The sequence below is a fragment of the Brassica napus genome, chromosome A9, assembly GCF_020379485.1.
Source record: "Brassica napus cultivar Da-Ae chromosome A9, Da-Ae, whole genome shotgun sequence".
Classification (NCBI taxonomy): domain Eukaryota; kingdom Viridiplantae; phylum Streptophyta; class Magnoliopsida; order Brassicales; family Brassicaceae; genus Brassica; species Brassica napus.
In genome coordinates, this window is record NC_063442.1 from 34673427 (window position 1) to 34691100 (window position 17674).

Sequence of the window (17674 nt, forward strand, 5' to 3'; positions counted from 1 at the left end):
GTTCGGTGCCGGCTGGATCGCGCCTTGGCAAATGAAGAATGGCATACTTTATTCCCATGCTCTTATACAGAATATTTAAAAATGGTGGCATCGGATCATCGACCAGTGGTAGCTTATTTAGAAGATAAAGTTACTAGAAGAAAAGGGCAATTTCGATTTGATCAGAGATGGGTTGGAAGAGATGGTTTCATGGAGTCCATATCAATGGGATGGTCGGATCCTAGGGAAGATAGAACTGAGGGTCCAGGGAAGAGTTTTGTGGCAAAAATTAGTAATTGTCGTCATGAAATTGCTAAATGACGGAAAAATAATCCACCTTATGGAAAAGAAAAAATAAATGAATTACAGCAAGCTCTGGAGGAGGTACAGACAGATAACACAAGGACTCAAGAAGATATAATGGAAGTGTCTAGGAAATTACAAGAGGCTTATAGGGATGAAGAAGAGTATTGGCACCAAAAAAGTAGGAATATGTGGCACTCATCTGGAGATCTCAACACAAAATTCTATCATGCTTTAACTAAACAGCGACGGATACGAAACAGGATTGTTGGGTTACATGATGCAGATGGGAATTGGATTACCGAGGAAAATGGGGTAGAAAGGGTGGCTGTTAGTTATTTTGAGGATTTATTTACCTCTTCTTCACCTACAGAGTTTGATGATTTTCTGATGGAAATTCCTTCGACTATCACCCCTCAAATAAATCAACGTTTGTTGAGATTAGCTACGGAGGAGGAGGTTAAGGAGGCTCTTTTTATGATGCACCCAGAAAAGACACCTGGACCGGACGGTATGACAGCATTATTCTTCCAACACTCCTGGCACATTATTAAGGCAGATTTGGTGGAGCTGGTGAACGAATTTTTGGTTTCCGGAGAAATGGATGCTAGATTAAATATTACTAATATTTGTATGATTCCAAAAACGGAGAGACCTACAAGGATGACGGAATTGAGACCAATAAGTCTTTGTAATGTGGGATACAAGATTATTTCAAAGGTTTTATGTCAGAGATTGAAATTATATCTTCCCAGGCTCATCTCAGAAACTCAATCGGCGTTTGTAGCTGGAAGGTTGATTTCGGATAATATTCTTATAGCGCAGTAAATGTTTCATGGGCTGCGAACCAATAAAGCATGCAAAGGAAAGTATATGGCAATAAAAACGGATATGAGTAAAGCATATGATAGAGTGGAATGGGATTTTATTAAAGCTTTACTTCGAAAGATGGGTTTTGATTCTCACTGGATCAAGTTAATGATGGAATGTATAACTTCAGTTCAATATCGGGTTCTACTAAATGGACAACCGCGCGGTCTCATTGCTCCACATAGAGGATTACGTCAGGGGATCCTCTGTCTCCCTACTTATTTATTCTTTGCACAGAGGCTTTGATCGCAAATATACGAAAGGCAGAGGCAGAGAAACGGCTAACGGGAATGAAGGTGGCAAGAGCATGTCCATCAATATCTCATTTGCTTTTTGCGGATGACAGTCTTTTCTTTTGTAAGGCTCAAAAAGAAGAATATCAAACCATTCTTAGGATATTAACGGAATATGAACAGGTATCTGGTCAGCTTATAAATTTCGATAAGTCATCGATTCAATTTGGACATGAGATTGAGGAAGGGACCAGACAGGAATTACGGGATATTCTGGGGATTCAAAACTTAGGCGGAATGGGTTCTTATTTGGGGCTGCCTGAAAATTTGGGGGGATCTAAGATACAAGTTTTTAGCTTTGTGCAGGAGAGGTTAAATTGTAGAGTTACCGGATGGGCTTTTCGGTTTTTCACAAAAGGAGAAAAAAAGGTGATTATTAAGTCAGTGGTCACAGCTCTACCTAATCATGTGATGTCATGTTATCGACTACCTAAGGCAACTGCAAAGAAGTTGACGAGTGCGGTAGCACAATTCTGGTGGAGTCCAGGGGGAAGTACTAGGGGTTTGCATTGGAAATCGTGGGACAAAGTATGTCTTGATAAGGAAGAAGGGGGTTTGGGGTTCAAAGACATCACTGATTTTAATACAGCGATGCTTGGCAAACAGCTTTGGCGTCTCATAGAGAAACCAAACTCGTTATTTGCCAGAGTTTTTAAAGGTCGGTACTACAGGAATGCTTCACCCCTGGAACCGATTCGCTCATATTCTCCATCCTATGGATGGCGGAGTATTGTCTCTGCTAGATCTCTGGTAAGCAAAAGACTAATCAAAAGGGTGGGAACAGGCTCTTCTATATCTGTATGGAATGATCCATGGCTCCCAACCACTCGCCCGAGACCAGCTAATAAAAATCAACATAATTTATATCCGGACCTTACAGTGGACTCACTCATTAATTCCACTTCGCGTACTTGGAATTCTCAGGCAATTCGGGCTTTGGTGGAACCACAAGATGCAAAAATTATAGAAAGTCTACCACTGAGTAGAACTCAGAGGATAGATCGGGATGGATGGCATTTTACCAAAAATGGCAAATATACAGTTAAATCAGGATATCAGGTGGAGAGGATTTACCCAGATAGGGCACGACCACCCTCTATGATTGGGCCTACGGTCAATGACTTAAAGGCTTATTGCTGGAAAATAAAATGTCCACCAAAGTTAAAACATTTTCTCTGGCAACTCTTATCAGGAAGTATAGCAGTTAGGAAAAATTTACAAGGGAGAGGGATTAAAGGAGATATCTGTTGTGCCAGGTGTGGAGCCGATGAGGAATCGATAAATCATGTTTTTTCGAATGTCCTCCAGTGCTTCAGGTTTGGGCTCTTTCGAAGATACCGTCGAACCCAGATGTTTTTCCAACAAAGTCGCTTTTCACAAATATAGATCATCTCTTTTGGAGAGTTCTACCACAGATGGAGGATCATCAGTTTGCCTGGATTTTATGGTACATATGGAAAGGACGTAATAATAAAGTGTTTAGTAATTTGGATATTGACCCAATGGATACACTCAAGTTGGCCGAAACAGAATCTAAACTATGGGCGGAGGCCTAGGTTTTAAACGAGCAGAGAACGGAACCACGCCCTATGGTTACGTCTTTGCCGAGAATTCCGGGTAGATGGTGTTTTATAGATGGTTCTTGGAAAGATAATGATATCTTTTCAGGGCAAGGATGGCTTAGTACACTAGTGGGTTTTAATGGTTTATTGGGGGCGAGGAATGTTCGATCTAGTCTTTCTCCTCTTCATGCGGAGATGGAAGCGCTACTCTGGGCAATGGAATGTATGAGGAACTTACGTCAATTTCAGGTCACATTTGCAACAGATTGTTCTCAATTGGTGAAGATAGTTTCGGAACCAGAAGAATGGCCAGCTTTTGCAGATTATTTGGACGATTACAAGATCCTGAAGGCGAGCTTCACAAGATCAGACATCATCCATGTCCCACGAACGCTAAACACTATGGCGGATAGCCTAGCCCGTCAAGCTAGGATGCAGCTGTCGTATGTTGTTCATATGGATGAAGATCACCCAGTTTGGTTTACAGAGTCAATATGAGTCTGTAAAAGTCGATGACAAAAAAAAAAAAAATGTATATGGTTTTATGGTGATTTTGTAAGAGACCCAACACACCATTGTTTTTTTTGTTTCACAATCACTGTGTAAAGCGTATGAACCCCATGCACAACCATGGTTACACAGATCAGTCACTACCAGTACCACACAAACTTATCTAAGCACAATTTCAATCTAGATCAACATTATCAATCATTTAGTATTCTTCTTAGTTCTTATTGCTTTACAAACTTTGCCATTATTTTCTCTTTTTTTTTTTGATCAACCCATTATTTTCTCTATATAACTCAATAGATGGACAAAAGAAAAATAAAACACCACTCTCTTTTTTTTTTTTGGTCAAAAAAACACCACTCACTCTCTGTGAACGCTAATAACAAGTAAATCTTTTTTTAATCAGATTATGCAGTCACTACAAAAAAATGATCATGTTGCATCACATAACTAGTATCAGAAAAATAAATGATTTTAATTTAAATTACTTATTAATAAATGATACAAATTATGTTTGTTTGACATCAACTATAACAATTGATGCTATATTAATTTATTTGACATCACTTCAATAAAAATGATATAAATCTGTATTAACTTACATCACTTATAGAAAAAGTGATACAAATATGAGCTTACATCAATTATATAATTGATACATTTTCAAGTTTTCTTTAATATTACTTATATAAATGATACCAATGTAATATCACTTAGATAAATGATGTAAAGTTGAGATCAGTAATATAATGATACGTAGTTTGACATCAATTAAACATTTGTTTTAATATAAACAAGCCTAGATTTACGTGTGCAGTTACAATTTTTTTATTTTAATTACTTTTTGTAAATCGTAATTTATTTTGCCCATGATCTTTATAACTGTTTCCACTTAACGAAGGCATATTATTTTCTGTCAATGATCTTCTCTCATAATCTCATTCATTCGTTTCTCTTCCTCTCAATTTTGAAACTTATTTATCAGTTTATAATTTAGTGTTCTAGACTCTTTGATTTCTAAGAAAATCAACAAGAATCAAGCACATCTCTAATAATGATCATCATATTTCTTCTTAGGCATACGTATGAAAGGAAACTAGGATCTCCTAGGCACACAAATCTGTTGAAAGTTTTCTGGAAAGGTAATATTTTTCTTTTGTTCTTTCACTTGTTGGAAAATTATATTTTACTTTCTAATTCAATTTATGTTTATGGATCCTTTTCTATATTAGATATCATTCTCTTCCGTGGCAAATGAAGAATATTCTGCAAAAAAGTAGAAGTTTTTGGGAAAAGCAGTTGAAGAAAAATTCTTCATGAATCTCGTTAACTTGAAAGCTAAATGGAGTCAGCTTCACGTCACCAACGAAGATTGAAGATAGAAATAGAGAAGAAGAGTTTTTTTTTTAATTTGTTTTACAATCTATGTTTGTTCTTTGAATTCATTTTTCTTTCATTTTCTTGTTTTTGCTTGTTTTTTAGATTGTATTGCAATGGAAAATTATAAGAAATATGTTATAGAAAATATTTACTTGATTTATTTACTGACATATGTTTCACATCAAATGTAGAAATACAAATATTTTCAATCGATGATTGTAAATTATATAATTATTAAATATATTTCGAGATTATATTGATTTTATTTTATTTATTGATAAATTAAATATAAATTAAAATCATTTATTTTAATTGACACGAAATTAACATCATTTATAAAATTGATATAAATGTTAATATCAATTTTTAGAATTGATACATATTGATATCATTTACAATAATTGATGCAAATATTTGACATTTTTACATCAATTATTAATGAAATAATATAAATTATTTGCATCACCACTTTCAGAGTCATTTAAATAAATGATGCAAAATTACTTTACATCATTTATAAGTAATGCAAATATTTAAAATAAGTGATGTTAAACTAGCCTTTTTTTGTAGTGAGTCCAGACCAAAGTAATATCTTGTTCTTAATCTGCAACTCTTTTGTTACTAGTATTTAAGTTGTAAGAAGATTTGATGAAATGGTACCCAAAATGAGAAAATCCCAAGAAACATGCAAACATATGTTCCCTTTTTTTTTCTTATTGAACACCATATGGTCCCTTTGTTATGTATCAGTATTACTAATTAATAAAGAAATTTAGTCCCACACCCAAAATAAATCTTGTAATGTTTTTCCTTTTTTAAACACATAATCTTGTGATGTTATTACTTGCAAATTGTACAATACATCAAGAAACTTTGCAATTATTTTTCATCTAAAAAAAACTTTGCAATTATTTTTTTTAACTTGTAAAATACTTTAATACATATGATTTTATATATTAAAATTTTGCAAATTAGTTACGGCTTGATAGTTGACAAAAAAAAAAGTTACGGCTTGATAAATAAAAATAAATAAAAGTAAGAGCCTTTAAAATAAAACTCGAGAATAGTTGGCAAAGTCAAGGACGATCCTTCTTCTTCTTCTTCTTCCTCGACTCGCTGCCATCAAACCCCCAAAACTTGGATTCGATCTCTCAGCTCTATAATCTCATCAATTCTCTATATAGGGATAAGCTATGGGATGTGCTGCTTCTCTTCCAGGCAAGTTTTCTCCTTTTCGTTTTCCTTTTCTTTCTCCGTTTTGTTGAATTTATCATCCTCGGTGCTCGATTACAAGTGAGAAGAACCTATTCGCAAGACCCTCGATACCAATTTCGAAAAAGCCGAAACCTTTGGTGTTGAATTAGAAGCTTTCGCGAAATTAGGGATTGTGAATTATCATTTGCGTCTTTTTTTTAGGGTTTCCATGTGAAGAATCTGAGAAACCAAATCGGTTCATGTATGTGTGTTTGTGTTTTGTGTTTCAGATAGGAACTCTGGAGCTTTAAACGGTCTCACCAGTTCAGAGAATGCAGCTCCAGCAGATGCTAAGAATCTACGCGTAAAGGTGCCATCTTTGTGCTCTCCTTGGTATCACCTTTGTTGCTAGACTGATTCCTTAGAGACTTAGTAAAGATACCTAAGTGGAGTTCTACAGCTCAGAAAGTTCATGCTTTTTTGTGATCTTGGTCTTTTATACTTTGATTTGTTAGTGATGGAGTGAGTATTCTTTATAGAATGGTGGAATGTTAGCAATAAACCCTCAACTTTCTTCTCTCTATAGCTAAGTATAAGCGAGTCACTGTATTGCATTATCTTCTTGGAGCTGTGTTTGAGACTCTTATGCTACTGAAAGAAAATGGCTTCTCATTAGCCTGTGTAGTGTAGTTTGTCTCTCGTGTTTCCGCAAGGCAGACTTGCTAACTTTTGGATTCACTTGAATGCAGTTAGTTCTTTTAGGAGATTCTGGTGTGGGTAAAAGCTGCATTGTCCTTCAATTTGTCCGTGGTCAATTTGACGCAACATCTAAGGTAAATAAAACCTTTTTATCTAATCGTCACCTGAAACTTCCTTTATGGTATCAAATTGTTCTTAACTGCCATTGAATCTCAAAAACAATTATTATGTCTCAGGTAACTGTTGGAGCTTCATTCTTGTCCCAAACAATAACCTTGCAAGACTCTACCACAGTGAAGTTTGAAATCTGGGATACAGCAGGGCAAGAGAGGTGTTAAGTCCTCCATGTAGATTGGTGTTTCTTAGTTAATTGCCTTGCATGCTCGTTAAAGCTCAATATGTGTTCACTTGATTATTTTTTTGAAAGGTATTCTGCTCTTGCTCCACTATACTACCGTGGAGCTGGAGTTGCTGTTATTGTGTATGATATAACAAGCCCTGAATCGTTCAAGAAAGCTCAGTATTGGGTTAAGGTATGTTTTCATGTAACCCAAAGGGTTCCATTTCTTATATGTTTTTGGGATCGATGCTATAGCTTGTGAACCAAATGACTGGAGAACGGACTTGCAGAAAGTCATATATGACCATAGAAGAGTAGAACAATTACAATACAAGTGTTATATCATATATTTCTTTTGTTTTTAACCATGCCATTTAAATCTAACAGGAACTGCAGAAGCATGGAAGCCCAGACATTGTTATGGCTTTGGTTGGTAACAAAGCTGATCTACATGAAAAAAGAGAAGTACCATCCGAGGTGAGTTTTTGCATAAACTTCTTTAAGTATATTACATTTTGTTGTCACTTGCACTGTTCTTGCTTCTTCAGCGTAGGGGTGTCACATTCTCAATTTTGTAACAGGATGGTATGGAGCTTGCAGAGAAGAACGGCATGTTCTTCATTGAAACGTCAGCTAAGACGGCTGATAACATAAATGAACTGTTTCAGGTGTGCATTTCTTTATCCCCTCAGGATTTATGACCAGCTGTTTTGTCATCTTGCATTGATTGAGCTCTTGTGATTTGTTTTATTTTCATTGCTTTGGACTTTGGAGAATGAGAATAAGTTGATAGGGAGTGAGATCTTTGTTCTTTTTATTTGTCTAAGCTACTTCTAAAAATTCAGAGAAAACTGAGTAGGAGAAGAATAATAGTTTCAGGTGTAGAAAGAATGATTGATTGTGAATCAGGTTTTGATGTTTTGTACATGTTTGTGTGAATAGGAAATTGGAAAGAGGCTACCTCGTCCTTCTCAACCATCATCATGATTGGAGTGTTTGGATCATCCCATCTTCAGTGAAAAGCTAAAACCTTTCTCCTTGTTACTAATCTTTTAATTGCTTTCATGTAATGTTATTAAACGGTATTTCTATATATGTTTTAAGTGTGTTGTGTAATACGAAGATTTGAGGTTGAGAAGCCTTAATTAAATTAAGCAATGATGGGGGATTATCACATGTACATTTATATATCTACTATAAGAAAGAGAACGTAGCAGCTACTCTACAGAAACGAATCTATTGAAAAGGAAAATTTGACCATTTCAAACAAGACTAGCATATTAAATCCTCTACTCAGACACGCCTCACATGACCTGATTCTACATACTCGGAGTTTGTCATGTCATGTGTAACTATGTTAGCCTGTTAGGTAGTGACAACTAGTTTTGACTTCTGATTGTTTGTGTATCCACAACTCACACGTATATTTCGAAATCCAAAATTGAATCTTGAATCTGACGTGACACTAGTATTTTAAAAATTGGTTTAGTCATCGGAACAAAACAATTTTTTTTCAAACTGATGTTTTAAAAACCGGTCTAGACGTAATAAAAAATTCAATCTAAAACCCCCACTAAATACTCACCTAAATATTAAACTTTTATAAAAACCGAATTTTAGAAGACAGACAAACAAGTTAGATGATGCTTAAATAAATAGAAGATAGTAACTAGGAACACAAGAGAAACTCAAATTCATCATTCTCTCTTCTGCAACAAATCTCACTTTCCTCAGCAACACTTACCAACAAAGATGTCTCGCAACTTCGAACGTGCGGTAACAAAGAGGAACTCTGGTCTTAACCTCGAGCCCATTGTTATCGATGCGTTTGATAACTCTGACCTGCTCGCTGCTTACGATCTGACTCTGGTGGGGCGTGTTTTGAACACCGACTTGCAAGCACACAGAGTCAAGGCGCTCCTCGCTCTCATGCCCCAAGCTTGGCAAAATGGAGGGACGTGTCCAAGGAGTTGAAGTAGGAAGAGGAAAGTTTCACTTCCGCTTCAACAATGAAGAGGATCTCCACGGAGTGTTGGAGAAGAGACCTTATTTCTTTGATCAATGGATGTTCCCACTTGAGCGCTGGGTTCCAAGCGTTAGAACCGACTTCCCATCAACGATGACTTTCACTGTATTTATCGAAGGGATCCCAGATCACTACCGCAAGGAGCAGACGGTGATAGGCATTGGTGAGAAGCTAGGCGAGCTCGTCTCCTGGGATGTGAAACAAGCCAAAGTCAGAGTCTCGGTGGAGCGTGATAACCCGCTGCAATTTGAAAGAAGGCTGCAATTCTCGGCTACTGGAGATGAAGTGGTGATAACATTCCACTATGATAAATTGCAGAAATGGTGCTTCATCTGTAACAGAATGTCTCACGATGGGAAACGGTGCCCTGATTTGGTGAGAGAAAGAGCTCATGTTGCTAAACATGGATACAAGGATAGAAACTTGAGACAACAGGACGTGCTGAGAGGCGAGCTAAGCCCTTACAATGGCAATGGGAAAGCCCCTAAGCAACAGAACACGGCGAAGCCTCCAGTTAACCGCAAGCTCTTCGCTGAGAAGGTGGTCTCTCCAAAGACGAAGCATGGCAAGTCCTCCGACAAGCCAGTAGCTGAGACGACGAAGGCTTGGGTGGTGAAATCGTTTGCTGAGAAGTCGGCGAATGCGGAAAAAGAAACAGAGCAAGGACCTGACAAACACGGGAAGATCGGTGAGCCAAAGAAGAGCAACTTCAAACCTGCATCTTGGTATCGTGATCACAGTGTGGAAGCTAAGAAAGCAGCCTCAGACCCGGGGAAGTTCACATCCAAGAAAGCGATCTCTAATGACAATCAGGGCTCAAAACTTGCGGCGCAAGGTAAGGAAACTTCATCTGTTTGTAGTCAGGTCATGGTGAATGCTACTGACGTGGAGGAGGTCATATCACCCCTGAAAGACTTAATGAGAATTAAGGGATCAGATGCTATTGGTGACGATCGTGGTGGGAGAAGAGGCAAACCGGTGAAGAGCCGCCTGGGACCACGTACGGACGTAATGAAAAAAAACGCTAGGAACCCCTACCGCAGCTCCAATCCGAGGAAGAGACAAGCCCTCTCCCATGATGAGTCTCCAAAGAAGCGTGTGTTTGACAATCGTGACCATGGATCACGCCCACTTCCTCTTGCGGTGGGTCCGGTTAACGGAAAGAAAAAAGAGGAACCAAAAAAGCTGGTGGTTGATGAGATCCCACCGGCCAATCCAATATGATACTAAGCTGGAATTGCCAAGGAGCTGGTAGTTTTTTGGCAATTCGTCACCTGCGGGAGATCCGTCAAAAGTTCTTTCCGGGTATCATGTTCTTGATGGAAACTAAGAATAAGAGAGATTATCTACAAGATCTCTAAGTTGAATTTGGTTACGATTTTCTTTTTACTGTTGAGCCTATTGGTCTTAGTGGCGGTTTAGCTCTTTTTGCTTTATCTGAATTTAATGTTCAAGTTTTATCTTCCAATAGTAGAGTCATTGATGTATCAGCAACAATTGATGGCAATAAAGTTTTTATCTCTTTCGTTTACGGAGATCCTGTCATTAATCAAAGACTTCATGTTTGGGAGCAATTAGCTAGAATCAGCACTTCACGCTCTGATGCGTGGTTCATGGTTGGTGACTTTAATGAAATCAATGGCAACCATGAGAAATCAGGAGGTCGTATCCGAAGTGAGAATTCTTTTCTAGACTTTAGACTCATGCAGCAAAACTGTGGGATGATTGAGTTTCCTTACTCAGGAGACTGTATGTCTTGGGTAGGAAGAAGGCATAACTATCTTGTTAAATGTCGACTTGACCGAGCGATGGGGAATGCAGAATGGTTCAGCTTATACTCAAACTCATCGAGTCAATATCTCCGCTTCATGGGATCGGATCACCGACCTATTATCACTCATTTATCCAACCGCAAGAGAAAAGGTTGGAAAAAATTTCGCTTTGATAAGCGCTGGATATCCAAATCTGGTTTTGAAAACATAGTGCAAGAAGGTTGGATAGATATGGAGAACAATGTTGATATACCTCTCCATGATCGAATTAAGAGATGTCGATCAACCATTGCGCGATGGCGTAGAGAGGAGAACTATAATACACAAAAAATCTTGGAAGAACTTAAAGACAAGTTAGACAGAAGCCAAGTGGACCAATCCCTCTCAGCTGCAGAAGTCTCTTCGATACAAATTCAACTCCAAAAGGCATATGAAGAAGAAGAAGCTTTTTGGCATCAAAAAAGCCGAAATCTTTGGTTTAATAAAGGCGACCGTAATACGAAATTCTACCATGCTACAACCAAACAACGACGGGCCAGGAACCATATCAGTGGTCTGAATGATAGCAGAGGAGTTTGGTACGAGAATGAGAGAAAGGTAAAAACAATCGCCGTGGAGTATTTTAATGATCTCTTTTCATCCTATACGAGTGCTGATGTTGAAGTATCTCTAAATCACCTGGAAAGTTCTATCTCTCTAGAAATGCATAAGAGCCTATGTAGAGATATAACCCCTGCCGAAATTAAAAAAGCTGTTTTTTCGATCCACCCTGAGAAAGCTCCAGGACCGGACGGAATGACTGGCCTCTTTTACCAGAAATATTGGAGAACCATCGGCCCTCAGGTGATCAAAATGGTTCAAGATTTCTTTAATTTGGATTCTTTTGACCCTCAGCTCAACGAGACAAATATCTGCCTAATCCCAAAAACGGAGCGGCCAAGAGATATGTCTAATTTCCGGCCGATTAGCCTCTGCAATGTGTGCTGTAAGATTATATCTAAAATTCTATGCCAGAGGCTACGAAGATATCTGCCGAGCATTATCTCTGAAACTCAATCTGCCTTTGTGGCAGGACGTACCATCACAGATAACATCCTTCTAGCCCAAGAAGCCTTTCACGCTCTGAGAACTAATAATAAATGTAAGAATGAGTTCATGGCCATTAAAACAGACATGAGCAAAGCTTACGATAGAGTGGAATGGGATTTTTTAGAAGCTATGATGAGGAAAATGGGATTCAGAGAGAAATGGATCCATTGGATAATGAGATGTGTCAAATCAGTCTCCTATAGTGTACTGATAAATGGAAATCCCACAGGCCAAATAACTCCCTCTAGAGGATTACGGCAGGGAGATCCACTCTCACCATACCTTTTCATTCTCTGCACAGAAGTTCTGATAGCAAATATAAGAACAGCTGAAAATTTAGGACAGATCACATGACTCAAGGTGGCCCAAGCAAGTCCTCCGATATCTCATCTCCTCTTTGCAGATGACAGCCTTTTCTTCTGTAAAGCAGTCCCAGAACAATGCAACAGCCTCCTCAACGCGCTAAACACGTATGGAAGTGTTTCTGGACAAAGAATTAATTTTGAGAAATCATCTATCACTTTCGGTAAAAAAGTGCCTCAAGAAAAAATGGAAAACCTGCAGAATATCTTAGGCATTACAACTGAAAGCGGCAATGGAAAATATTTAGGCATCCCGGAGCTACTCCAAGGCTCTAAGACCCAAGCCTTTGCCTATGTCCAAAACAATCTACACAAGAAAGTTAATGGATGGACGGCAAAATACCTTTCCAGAGCCGGCAAAGAAGTTATGACCAAATCTGTAGCAGCAGCCATTCCGACATTCCCAATGTCGTGCTATCTCCTCCCTAAAGGACTATGTAAAAAGATATCTAGTGCGACATCTAATTTTTGGTGGGGCTCTGGCCCTAACTCAAAAGGTATGCATTGGATATCATGGGACAAACTCTGTCTCTCCAAAAAGGAAGGAGGAATTGGGTTTCGATCGCTCGAAGAATTTAATATAGCTTTATTAGCTAAACAACTTTGGCGATTGGAACACAACCCAAATTCTTTACTTACAAGAGTCCTTAAAGGGAGGTATTTTAGAAATTCACATCCTTTCAAAGCACCAAAAGCTTCAAGACCATCCTATGGCTGGAGAAGCATGATGGCTGCAAAAGATCTTGTCATTAAAGGTTTTAGACGAACAATAGGAACAGGGGAAGATACACTGGTTTGGCATGACCCGTGGTTACCGGATGAGACCGCCAGGCCTCCTACGATAACACATGATTATGATCCGAATCTGAGAGTGTCTGACCTAATCGATCCTGTGGAAAAAGAATGGGACAATTCTAAACTCAGGAGTTTGCTCCACCCCAACGATATACCGTTGGTTCAAAGCTTAAATCTCAAGAGAAATCCCGGTCGGGATGGATATTGCTGGAACCTAACCACTTTTGGGAAATACTCGGTCAAGTCAGGCTATATGCTTGCAAGATCAAAACCAGACGAGGATACTGAATTTAGGAACCAGCTACCTTCCCTCAACCCGCTCAAGGAAAAAATTTGGAAAGTCAAAACCCGGAAAAAAATCTGCCATCTTATGTGGCAGATTTTATCGGGGGCAATTTCAGTCAATGAAAGACTTTTCAAAAGACACATTGGGAACGATCCTAGCTGCCCAAGATGTGGCTGTGCTGAGGAAACGATTAACCATACGATTTTTACATGCCCTCCCGCTATGCAATGCTGGGCCCTCTCAACGATTCCTTCGGTTCCGGGAGTCTTCCCATCAGAAAATCTCTATACCAACATGGATTACCTCCTCTCAAGATCCAATACAGGTGGAACTATGGAGGAATTAACCAGAGTCTTTCCTTGGATTATTTGGTATATATGGAAAGCCCGGAATGAAAAACTGTTTAATGGACGTGAATTTTCACCTATGGACACAATTGATCTGGCGATACGTGAATATAATGCATGGTTTTTGGCCAATGAAGTGATTGATCCAGGTGAAAGCACCATGGAATGCATACCAAGAACCCCCACTGAGGTACCTACATTCATATGTAGGGTGGACGGATCATGGAAAAATGATGGAACCACGAGTGGAGTAGGATGGATCCTACAGCTACAAGATGGTTCAATAGATATCTTAGGGCTCCAAGGATGCCATAGACAAATCTCACCGCTTCATACTGAACTAAAAAGCTTGATATGGGCTCTGAAATGTTTACTTCGCTTTCAGCGTTACTGCAATTATTTTGTTACTGACTCTCAAGAGCTAGTCAAAATGATCGATACACCTGAAGACTGGCCGGCCTTTGCAACTGAACTTGACGAGTTTAAAACTGTATGGGCGTCCTACCAAGATGGACAAGTGGTCTACAAGAGCAGATCCAGTAACACCAAAGCAGACTTCCTGGCAAGACAAGCTCGAACAAGGAAGCGTGTTTTCTCATATGTTAACACGTGTGTGCCACACTGGATCGATATTCGCAACTCGGTTTTTGCCGATTCGTACTAAGATTTATCTTTGTATCTCCTCGTGAAAAAAAAAAGTAACTAAAAAGAAAAAAATCTGATTGGTTCAAAAAGGGACAACTTGTGGCTTTTTTCAGACAGAGAAGACTTTAGGTGTTTGTTTATTTTATTGTCACGTTGGTAAGGGATTAAGCGATAACTGTTGTTTTTTATTAAGGGGTCTTAATGGCTCCATCGCATTCTTCCTCCCTTTAACCATCTTCTTCTTCTTCCTCCTTTGGAGCTATCTCCAGGATGGGATCAACGAATGGTTCCGATGAGGAGCTCATGAGTCGTCTCGTTGACTCCGTCAAGCAAATTTCAAAGTTCTCCAATTCCAAAGGCTTCTTCGGGAGGATCCAAGGCGATCTCGTCCGCAGGATCACCCTTCTCAGCCCTTTCTTCGAGGAATTAATCGACATCAACGCTGAGTTGAACGAAGAACAACAACTCACAGGTTTTGAGGTTATGAGGATCGCTCTCGATTCAAGCTTAGAGCTTTTTCGATCTGTCAATGGAGGCAGCAAACTTCTTCAGGTTTTTTTTTTTACTATTTCTTCCTTTAAAGATTCTCTCGTTGGTCGCTTGCAAAGTTAGCAGCTTTCCTCTGTTTTCTTAGGGTTTAAGATACCTGAAATCAAGAAATTGAGACTTAACCAATATCAAGAACAAGAAAAGGTTGACTCTTTTCATGTTTTGTTTGTCCTCTCTGTGCTGGCAGATCGTCCATAGGGGTCCTGTTATGCAGAAGTTCCACGACGTGACAGTGGAGATAGAAGCAGCCTTAACTCAGATCCCTTATGATCACTTCCAAGTCTCCGAGGAGGTCATAGAACAGGTACTTCTCAGCGCATTTGTTTTTTTTTTTCTCTCGTTTGGCTTTGGCCACAATGGTTTGCAAATTCTAATGATATTATCTCTTTGAATTTGTAGGTCAAGCTTCTGCATTCTCAATTCAAGAGAGCAACAGAAAGACAAGAAGACTATGATCTGCAGCTAAGCCATGATCTAGCAGTGGCAGAGAGCGTGGTAGATCCTGACCCTGAAACCCTCAAAAGACTGTCGCAAGAGCTCCAACTCAGCACTATTGATGAGCTCAAGAAAGAATCACACGCCATTCACGAGTACTTTCTTTCGTATGAAGGGGATCCAGACGACTGTTTCCAGAGGATGTCCTCTCTTCTTAAAAAGCTGGTGGACTGTGCATCAACTGAAAGTTCGGAACCTGATGCATCCACCGGCAGCAAAGTCATTTCGAGACATCGTTCTCCTGTTATACCGGAGTACTTTCGGTGTCCGATATCACTTGAACTGATGAAAGATCCTGTCATCGTCTCCACTGGACAGGTCTGCTTTTGCATTGTAGTGAGTTTGGTTCATTACATTTGTGTAGTGCTGCGCATTTGGGGTTATTCGGGTAGGGGTGTTTAGGACCCGTTTAGGAACCGGGCAATTTTCTGATCGGTTCAGGTATGTCGGGTTCGGGTCGGGTTTCTATTTTTTTTATAAAAACCGATGTGGAACCAAATTAGAAATAGTTTAGTTTGGTTCGGGTTTAAAGTCAAAAAAATCGAAAAAGCCTCGAAAATCTCAGTTAAACCCGAAAAACCAAGAAAAATATTCAGTTAATTCAGGTTTTTGGATATTTTCTTATTTATAAGTTATATTCTGTATATAAAAAATATAATTAATTAATTTTTATATTATATTTTGAATATTCGAGTACCTGTTTGGTTTTCGGTTCCAGTTTAGTTTCGGTTTTCTATGTTTAAAAAATAGGAACCATTTGGGTTTTCGTAAATTTCGGTCTGGTTGCGGTTTCAGTTTTTTCGGTTCAGTTCCGATTTGGTTTTCGGGTTATGGATATTATGCCCAGGACTACATTTGTTTATATGTTGTTTTAGCTGATTTTTTCTCGACCTTGCAGACATATGAAAGATCATCCATACAGAAGTGGCTAGATGCTGGTCATAAAACCTGTCCGAAATCTCAGGAAACACTCTTGCATTCCGGACTAACCCCTAACTACGTGTTAAAGAGTCTCATTGCTCTTTGGTGTGAGAGCAACGGTATTGAGCTTCCACAAAACCAAGGGAGCAGCTACAGAACCACAAGACCAGGAGGAGGAAGCAGCTCTTCAGATTGTGACCGAGCATTTGTCCTCGCCTTGTTAGAGAAGCTAGCCAACGGATCTACAGAACAGCAAAGAGCTGCAGCTGGAGAGCTTCGGTTACTAGCCAAGAGGAACGCGGACAACAGAGTCTGCATCGCTGAGGCTGGAGCCATACCGCTCCTCGTAGAGCTTCTATCCTCACCGGATCCTCGGACTCAAGAACACTCCGTGACGGCTCTTCTGAATCTTTCTATAAACGAAGGCAACAAAGGAGCCATTGTTGATGCAGGAGCCATAACAGATATAGTAGAAGTGCTTAAAAACGGAAGCATGGAGGCTAGAGAGAACGCAGCCGCGACGCTTTTCAGTTTATCTGTTGTAGATGAGAACAAAGTGGCGATAGGTGCTGCTGGAGCTATCCAAGCTCTTATAAGCTTGCTTGAGGAAGGAACAAGAAGAGGCAAAAAAGACGCTGCAACGGCTATATTCAATCTGTGCATATACCAAGGGAATAAATCAAGAGCCATTAAGGGAGGTATCGTTGATCCTCTGACAAGGTTACTGAAAGATGCAGGTGGTGGAATGGTGGATGAAGCTTTGGCTATCTTGGCGATACTTTCAACGAACCAAGAAGGGAAAGCAGCTATAGGTGAAGCAGATACTATTCCTGTTTTGGTTGAGATTATAAGGACAGGGTCGCCGAGGAACAGGGAGAATGCTGCTGCAATACTTTGGTATCTATGTATTGGGAATATGGAGAGGTTGAATGTAGCGAGAGAGGTTGGTGCAGATGTTGCGTTGAAGGAGCTTACTGAGAATGGGACTGATAGAGCTAAGAGGAAAGCTGCGAGCTTGTTGGAGATCATTCAGCAACTCGAAGGTGTTGTGATATCTACTGTTCCATGAGGCCTCGCTCTTGTGGTATCTTATTTGTTTCAGTATAGATTATATATGTATAGGAAGCTTTTGGATTGACTCTGACTAAAGAAGCTTATGTAATGTCTACTCAGTTTTGTGTATACAATAAAACCTCTTTAATTAGTATTTGTTAGTAGTGTAAGATAATATTCTCTCTGCTCGTTATTGCATTCTGG

At 39.2% G+C, this 17674-nt stretch overlaps 2 protein-coding genes across 2 annotated transcripts; both read left to right on the forward strand.

Moving 5' to 3' along the window:
- Positions 1 to 5927: 5927 nt before the first annotated feature.
- LOC106411857 (ras-related protein RABF1) lies at positions 5928 to 8310 on the forward strand. The gene is made up of 8 exons (XM_013852701.3): positions 5928 to 6115; positions 6382 to 6461; positions 6841 to 6924; positions 7027 to 7121; positions 7218 to 7323; positions 7518 to 7607; positions 7712 to 7798; positions 8073 to 8310. Exons 1-8 carry the CDS (start codon positions 6091 to 6093, stop codon positions 8115 to 8117), a joined length of 612 nt encoding a protein of 203 aa, XP_013708155.1. The 5' UTR covers positions 5928 to 6090; the 3' UTR covers positions 8118 to 8310.
- A 6236-nt stretch (positions 8311 to 14546) lies between these two features.
- LOC106415226 (U-box domain-containing protein 14) lies at positions 14547 to 17655 on the forward strand. Its single transcript, XM_013855872.3, has 4 exons — positions 14547 to 15004; positions 15189 to 15305; positions 15401 to 15814; positions 16395 to 17655. Exons 1-4 carry the CDS (start codon positions 14723 to 14725, stop codon positions 17484 to 17486), a joined length of 1905 nt encoding a protein of 634 aa, XP_013711326.2. The 5' UTR covers positions 14547 to 14722; the 3' UTR covers positions 17487 to 17655.
- Positions 17656 to 17674: the final 19 nt, after the last annotated feature.

Coding starts and splice junctions, on each gene's coding strand:
- LOC106411857 (XM_013852701.3), top strand. CDS start 6,091: ATGGGATGTGCTGCTTCTCTTCCAG. Junction 6,462..6,840: donor CTAAGAATCTACGCGTAAAG/GTGCCATCTTTG, acceptor ACTTGAATGCAG/TTAGTTCTTTTAGGAGATTC. Junction 7,608..7,711: donor AAAGAGAAGTACCATCCGAG/GTGAGTTTTTGC, acceptor ATTTTGTAACAG/GATGGTATGGAGCTTGCAGA.
- LOC106415226 (XM_013855872.3), top strand. CDS start 14,723: ATGGGATCAACGAATGGTTCCGATGAGGAGCTCATGAGTCGTCTCGTT. Junction 15,005..15,188: donor GAGGCAGCAAACTTCTTCAG/GTTTTTTTTTTT, acceptor CTGTGCTGGCAG/ATCGTCCATAGGGGTCCTGT. Junction 15,306..15,400: donor CCGAGGAGGTCATAGAACAG/GTACTTCTCAGC, acceptor TTGAATTTGTAG/GTCAAGCTTCTGCATTCTCA.